Source organism: Fulmarus glacialis, unplaced genomic scaffold, assembly GCF_000690835.1.
Source record: "Fulmarus glacialis isolate BGI_N327 unplaced genomic scaffold, ASM69083v1 scaffold45535, whole genome shotgun sequence".
Classification (NCBI taxonomy): domain Eukaryota; kingdom Metazoa; phylum Chordata; class Aves; order Procellariiformes; family Procellariidae; genus Fulmarus; species Fulmarus glacialis.
In genome coordinates this window covers 483-8,683 of record NW_009214494.1, presented here as the reverse complement: position 1 = coordinate 8,683, position 8,201 = coordinate 483, and the positions used below count along the sequence as shown (strand labels likewise).

The 8,201-nt window shown below is 38.1% G+C and overlaps 1 protein-coding gene across 1 annotated transcript; it reads left to right on the top strand.

Annotated features, from left to right (window-relative positions):
- Nucleotides 1-8: 8 nt before the first annotated feature.
- Nucleotides 9-7,927, top strand: IFT81 (intraflagellar transport 81; the record flags this gene model as incomplete). Its single annotated transcript, XM_009578570.1, has 7 exons — nt 9-275; nt 1,084-1,187; nt 1,825-2,005; nt 4,938-5,027; nt 6,093-6,158; nt 6,477-6,587; nt 7,843-7,927. Coding segments are annotated over exons 1-7 (781 nt in total), but the record flags the coding sequence as incomplete, so codon positions are not given.
- Nucleotides 7,928-8,201: the final 274 nt, after the last annotated feature.

Here is an 8,201-nt window from a genome sequence, read left to right as displayed (position 1 = left end):
GGGCTGCCGTGGGCCTCGCTGAGGCGGTGCCTCCACCCGCCCTCCCGGCAGCCCCCAGCTCCCTCTCCCCGCCTAGGCCTCGTGGCATCTTTTCTGTCTTTTCTGCAGAGGTTTTTTTCCAGGACACGATTATGAGTGATCAAATCCAGTTCATTGTTGAGAAGCTCAATCAGGAGCCCTTCAGGAAGAACTACAATTTAATCACGTTTGACTCCTTAGAGTCAATGCAGCTGTTGCAGCTGCTCAATGATGTTCTGGGGGAGATTGACCCAAAGGTAAGGAAGGCAATCAGAGGTGCTCAGACCTGTGTAATTGCGAACATCTTAAATGGGCTTGACATAGAAATTTGCTTTTATTTAGGTCTGGCTCTGTATAATCTTGCGGCATGTTTGGTTTATCAAAATAGCTTGTATCAATCTTCCTGGAAAGAGATGTGCCTAGCAAGAATCCTTTCTGTCTATACATCTATGTGTTTTTGGCAAACCAGAAAATGTTTCTTGGGCCAGGGATACTGGATCCCTGTCCCCCAGAGACTGATGACTGTATATTTTTCCTTGGGAATCAGGACACAGATCTTAACTTGCTTCATACTGATAACCGCTGTGTTCTTAAGTCAAAAGTCAGGCTGTGTCTTGCAGACATACACAGGGCGGGAACTGATCAAGAACCAAACCTCATGACTTAGCAGTTGCAATAGATATTGAATCCCTCTCCTTTGAGGCTACCAAAAGTGTGTGTAAGATCAGAAGGGATCGTTCATACATCTGGGGTGCAGCTACGTTGTCTTGGTCTGCTGGGATATCTGACTTCCTTGGTGGAAGTAATCAGTTTGTCTGCATAGGTGAGGTCCCATGAGCAGGGAAAATGTATACCTAGAATAAATTTACCTGAATACCTATGTTGGAGAAAAATCCGTTAGAAGAGAATTGAAGTTTCGTGATAAAAGGGATGTTCTGTATGGAGCATCTCTCTCAATTGACATATTGTGTGATAAATGGATAAAGTAAATTCTTTTAGTGTTCCTAGTTAATTAACATGCTTGAACAAACAGTGGATAATTAATTTTTTTTTAAAACTATTTAGCATGCTGTTGACATTAGAGAGGAGCTGCCGGAACAAACAGCTAAAAGAATGTTGAGTCTTCTTGGTATCCTTAAGTACAAACCTCCAGGAAGTATATCAGACTTGTAAGTATCTTTTGGTCTACGAATCACGGTAAAACAGCTTATACAGTAACGACCTTTAATTCAGTAGTTGTGTGTATTTTTGACCTCGACTATCCCAGTGGGTATGTGTAACGCCTTGAAGACGGCTCCTCCCTTGTCTCTATAGGGTATGGTATAGGGGATGCCAGCAGAAGGCTCCTACAGGTGTAGGCAGCCCCTCGGGCCCTGCCGCAGCAGCTGCTGTTGCGGAGCCAGCCAGGAGAGGGTGCCGCATGACTGGCGGGGTCAGTCCCTTCCCCATCCCTTTCAGACCAGCCGCCCGAGGCTGGATTGCACCCTCCTGCGCCAGATTCTAACCCAGGAAACACAGGCTCTTCCCACAGTGCCTTTATTCCCCAAGAATATCGCAGAAAAGGAAGAGTCGTTGTTGCTGGCTTTAGCCTTTTGATGTGTTATGGGGTTTTTATCTGTCTCGAGGTAGCAGAATCGGCATCATAAATAGCAAACTGGCATCATGAGTGTTTTCTCTTTTAACAGCATTAAGAAAATCATTAGGCAAGTGGAGAGGGAATGTCAAAATATTGCAAATTGTTTGTTCCAAGCCAGTGTTCTTTAGTTTGAGATTTATTGGTATTTTCTTTTTGTGGTTTTCGTGTAGGAGTGCATTTCGCCAAGGGTTAGTTACTGGAAGCAAACCTGTAATTCATCCTGTCTTACATTGGCTTCTTCAGAGGACCAATGAACTCAAGAAAAGAGCTTACCTGGCACGTTTCTTAGTGAAATTGGAAGTGCCAGCGGAGTTCCTACAGGATGATACTGTGGCTGACATCAACAAACAGGTACCATTTTTCATGAATGCCAACATTTTACATTAATTAATTAAAGTGCCAACTTTAATAAATGAATCAGAATCGGGGAGTTACTGTTTGAGATACGTGTTCAAGTGAGTTATGTTAAGAGTTTGTTGGAATCAAGGGTGAGCAAAGATTCTCAATAAGAAATATATCTCTTGACCACCTTTCTTCCAATAACCCTGAAATTGTATATTAATAGGTAACATTGAATTAAAAGGTTTTAAGCCCGTAAGTACTGGGTACTAATGTTCAGAGCCACGCTGGCCAGGACAGATTTTTATTTCTTAATTTTTAAACACCTTTTTTTTTCCTATGAACTACAACATGGATATTTTTAACTTTATAAATTACCGCTTCAAACTAGTCCAGAAAATGTTATGACCAAAAGCCAATGTCTCCTAATAGTCAATTGATTACATAGTATTTAGTGCCTAATGTTTGTATTAGCCTTATCCCACTTCTGCTTCAACCATTTATTTCTTTGTGAATAAGTAAAAAATGTCTTTTTCCCAGGCTGACATTCCTACTCATTATCTTCCCACTTCTTTTGTGAGCATTAAATGTTGATTTTAGATAGTCAGAGTGGGTGGGTTTGAAATGTAAAGCTTAAAGTGAACCAAAGTTATGTTTTTAGATCTGTATTATCTGAGGTACATATTTACCTAATTTTTATCCAGTTTTCTGTGCCTTTTGTTATGTATAGAGACTTGCAAAATCAGTGTTTTTCAGTGTTTGTAACAGGTAACTCAATTTATTAACTGTGCACCAGCAAAGCCATATAGTCTGACTGAAGCTTGACTAAGCCATTTTATTTTTTTGTTACCACTAACAATATTGGATTTATAACTTGGAATAACTAAGCAGAAGTAGCAAAGAGAGAAAGGAATGCAGATTGTGTGTTTTTTCAGTATGTCACAGTCTTAATATGTATAAATATCCAACTCCAGTATTTCCATTATGTAAGATGTATTCCTTTTTGGGATTACAGTAATATAACGGTCTTATTAAACTAATGCCCTGCTGATTAATTCAAAACAGAAGCTGGGGTAATATAGTGCCTTAATATAATTTAACATTACCATGCAAGTATTTAGACACTACTGTATTAAAGAATTTAGCCTAAAGTATTCAGATAGACAGGCTTACAGTAGTGTATTTTAAGAGGAACATTTCAAACATAAGAGTCTGGAAATCTTAGAACGTGGTCAAGTTTTATGGGTGTATAGAATCAAGCTCAAATGTACTTTTGTAAATTATTTAAACAAGATACTCATAGTACTTGCCACCTTCTCAACTGTATTGTGATTTGCACATCAGATTGGCTGCAGGATATAATTTAAAAAGTTAGCAACTTCAGGCATAAATCTAGTTGTCCAGTCTTCAGTGAGTTGCCCTCGGGTGCCAGGACTCTTTCTTTCTGCTGTAGGAACCTGGGTGTTCTTTGGTCATTTGAGCGTGTCCCTTATTTCGGTACACATGGGGTAGCTGCAGCTTTTATTCGGTGAAAGTGAGAAACCTTCCCTTCGTTATGATCTGGCAAACTGTGCTATACCCTTGTTTGAATCTTACCATTAGTCTTGAAATTTTGTGTCCCAATAAGGAAAAGACTTACTAAGCTCCCCTTTTGAAAGAGGTAGAGAATCCACACAAAGGAAAGCTGTTGGACATCAGCAATCGTGAATGCAGTTGCTCAGAGACTACCTGCTATTTCATTATTTGTTGAAGTATTTCTATAATGCATTAAGTGATATAATGCAGGCCAGTTGCGTTTTTACTGCTACTTTTTTGTAACTCATTCTTCATTGTCCAGCGTGTGCATGCCTTATCATACCTTTATTTGCCATTTAATCAAGCTCTTTCTCTATTATTTTATCTTCTTCTCAGTAGCCATTTTATTGCCTTTTTTTTTAATTCATTCCAGCTTGTCAGTGTGTGCCTGAAATTGAAACAACCAGAAATGAACAGAGCATTCTAGATGCCGGTTCCCCAGGGTTTTATAAAATGGAATTGCTGCTTCACTGCTCAGGGATGTGATGCCTTTGTTTGAACTGGCCTTTGCCGTTGCCATTTTGTGTTCAACATTCATATCAATTGCTCGTTCCAGGAAGTAAAAAATGACTTGATGTTCTCTTTTTAGATTTTTCCATCTTATTGAATGGCTGTTTCTGTGGAGATTATCTTTCCTTATATCTCAGCTTGCATTTCTGCAAGTTGTATCTAAATTTATTTCCTATCCATATTTCTAAACTCTTTCTGTCCCCTGTTATTTCTCTACCCACACAGACTTTCACACTGCCTCTCAGTTTAAGATTACTGGTGGGCAACGTACTGGTGTGGAAGTAGCACACTGTCTACTTCTTTCTAACTACAGAACTACATATATCCATCTCCATATTATACTGAGGGCATGATTATGCAGTGTGTCAAAACTATTTCTCACATAAGTCAGGTGTGCTCTTGGACCTTGCTTTGCTGGATTAAAGCTCAGTACTCTATAAATTCAAGCCCCATTGCTTCGATCAAGCATGTTGTTAGATCAAGCTCTTCCTTTTTGGCTGATAAATTTACGTATGTGATATACACAGATTCGTAGTAAGAATAATTTGTGAATATAGCATTGTCCCTTTCAGATAACATCTTCCTGTTTTGAAAATACACTATGTATTACAAGGGAAGAGGTGAAAATACTGAAGAAGTTGTGAAACTTCCGAGTGTACCTTCAAATGGAAGATAATTCACTGTGATTTTTTAATTTTGCTTTATAAGTTGTCAAGCTTTTGTGATGAAAAAATGCCTTTAATTCTTGTTCTCACCATATTTCTATTTCTATATTTACTGTCTTAGTAGTAAAGCAACATGTTGATCTGAAAATCCTTAGATAGAGCTCATTCTGCATGGTTTTTATTTCATTTTATAGTATGAAGAACTGATGGAAGCATTCAAAAACCTACATAAGGAGTGCGAGCAGCTCAAAACATCTGGTTTATCTACTGCAGAAATAAGAAGGGTAAAAAAACCTGACAAAATTGCACAGCTTTTGTTTAGATTTTTTTTGAATGTCTATTCTTGTTGGTTTTGTGGACTCACTGCGGTCTATAAGTTGTAGAGGTCAGAGCTGGTAGGCACTGCAGCTGCCTTTTTGAAACTGTTCTCTGTTGGCAAACAGATTAGAAAGTCCTCGCTTATGCTTAGAACTGAGCTTTCTGAAGCAGATTGGGAAACAAGGCTGCCAAGACTCTGTTCAGCATGATTTTCAAATATTACAATTCTCTTTCCTGTGAATGCAAACTGGTAGAAAGCCTTTTGCTTTACTGATGTAGGGTAATAATTTCAGAGGGTGTTGAAAGACTTAAGAGCTTAAGTCAACAAAAATGATTATCCTGTGCGGCTAAGATGTTAAGTAAAGATATTTGCCCTGTTTCAGCAAAATATTTCAGCGAGTGCGGCTTTCCAGTAAGACATATGGACAAGTTAAGCAAATGTTGAGATAAGGTCTAAATTTGGAGAATTTATTTCCCTTTCTCTCATAACGATCAATCTCTGGAATCCTGCTGTTGTAAGATAGGATTAAAGGAGAATAATAATCGGATACATGTTTTAGCACTAGAAGGTGTTTCTTTTAACACTATTTTAATACAAAAAGTGGCAGCAAACATCACTCGTATGCAACTTCATGCAAAATTGTCTGCCAGGAAGTGGGTAATGGTGGTAACATTAAGAACCTGTGTTAGATTGCATCAGATGTTGAATTCATGCTGATTTTTGCTTGGTTGTTTCTGTTTATTTGGTTTTATTTTAGAGAAATCCACCTGCTTTTATTTTAAATGTTCACACTAATACTCAAGGATGAAGGAATGTTAGCATAAAGAGAGTGGGAACTGTGGGAGAAGTAAAAAAGAAAAGAGAGATTGGAATCCTGGATGTTCTGACCATAGATCAATAAAACTAGAACTGCTTCAGTGTATTCAGAGAAGAATTCTGATTTTCATATTAATTTGAACAGAATTTAGTCCAATCCATATTATATTGTAAATAAATTAACATTTCTTTATGCATTTTTTCTACTTTTTAGGACATCAGTGCAATGGAAGAGGAGAAAGATCAACTCATCAAAAGAGTAGAGCGTCTTAAGAAGAGGGTAATAAGAGAAGTAACGCTGTTACATTTCAGTGTCATAATCCTTGGCTTGCAACTCTGATTTTGGAATGCAAACAAGGATTAAGATAAACATACTGTATGTCTAGGAGGGAATCGAATAACTAATTGACCCACAAGGAATCTCCCTAGGCGTTAGTCCAGAACTTTTAAGAATCTTGAGTCCAGTACTTTGCTGTCATTTCTGAGTAGTAACATGTATGGAAAGGAAGTGCTAAGTGGGCTTGTGAGACATATGATCTCTTTAATGTATTTCTCAACTATCTGACAGTAACATGCACTATTTAACCACTTGCTGTAGGTGGAGACAGTACAAAATCATCAACGTATGCTTGAAATAGCAAGACAGCTTCGCTTAGAAAAAGAGAGAGAAGAATCTTTGGCACAACAGAAACAAGAACAAAAAAATCAGGTACTGACATAAAAGCATACCTATTAAAATAAATAGTTGTTTTTTGTTTTGGGAATCATGCATTTTAAAACGTACATCAGGAACAACAGTACAGAGTTTCTCCCAACATCAGAAAATTAAATCCCATTTAAAATAGAAATATTTATGTACATTTTGAGGGAAGAGGCTTGACCCTGCAGGTTTTAAACACCTCATTCAAGGTACTTGGCTGACTCAGCTGCCGCTGACATCATCATGTAGCAGTCCCAGGAAATGTTCCATGACTTACTGTTGTAGCACCCAAAGAGAATTCTTTATATTTATGGTAGTGAGCAAATGTTTCCTTAGTTTGATTTATATCCCTGTGCTTCTGCACTTAAGATTTCAGGGGCTGAGTAACACAGCAAGTACCTCAGCTTTTCACTGGGTGGGGGGAGTGACCTTGCGATTTTGGTCCCCAAGTTTGACAAAGATTATGTCCTAGGAAGCGCTGGAAGCAGTTGACGTCTGAATATAAGGATGGGTTTTATTCCTGAGCTATGTTGTCAAAACAAGATACTTTAATAAAATCCAGTGCCATATTGTTGTATCATCTCACCAAATTCTGTAACGTGAACTTCAACACTGTATTAAAAGGGGAAAAAACCCCAGATTTCTAGTATTGCAGTCTATATCTGCATGTGGAATCAATGTGAATCAGCAGGCTTTCAAGCTCTTGGGTCTTTCCTTGAACCTGAGTGAGATCACAAGTAAAATGAATGTGATGTCCAGCCAATTCCAGTTCTTAGTACACATCTCTCTAAATCACAAAAATGCTAATTAACTGGGTGTTGTTTGGCAACAAGCTTTCCAGTGTGCTCTCAAGTTGGACAGTGGATTGCTGTGACAACTCAGCTGCATTGAAGGACTGCAGTGTAAGGATAGTTATCTGCTGCAGTCCTGATTCTTACTGTCTTTTTTTTGTTGTTCTGATGCTCAAGCCACTCATATTTTTGGTTGAAAATTGTTTAATGAATTTCTGCCATAGAGAAAATATCACTTGGGAGAACAAGAATACTTTCCTTAATTAATTAACACTAGAGAATATCAAGTAAACCTGGGCCAATTTTTGTTGAAAATTTGTTTTGGCATGTTCCCTTGTGAAACAGATAATCACCAGATGCTTACAGCTACCATTTTTTATATTTGGGATTCTTTTTGATACTCTTTTGGTTTAGTTGTTTGAATATGCATTTCAAAGGAATGAGCTTGTATGTGTCCAATTCTCTCTCAAAAGTTGTTCCATGCAGAGCAGAGACTGCAAAGAGCACAGCTCCAGCTGAAAGAGATGCATCATGCAGTAGTGGATTCAAAACCTGAAAGTAAGTAGTAATCTGTAAAGGCTGGGGGTTTGCACTTCTCTGTTAGAAATGAAATCAAAACTGGATGGCTGTCAGTAACATGGTAGTGCCAAAAAACATTAAGAGAAATCTTAACATTTTAAGAAATCTCTTAAGACAAAACTTAAGAGAATCTACAGAAAGAAGTAACTTGTGTTCTAAAGGCACACACTGGAGATCGTAAGCCTGAATGTGCCTTGCCACAAAAAGCCAGGGAGACAATCATAAGGGAAGATGATATCAGTCATATTTTTGA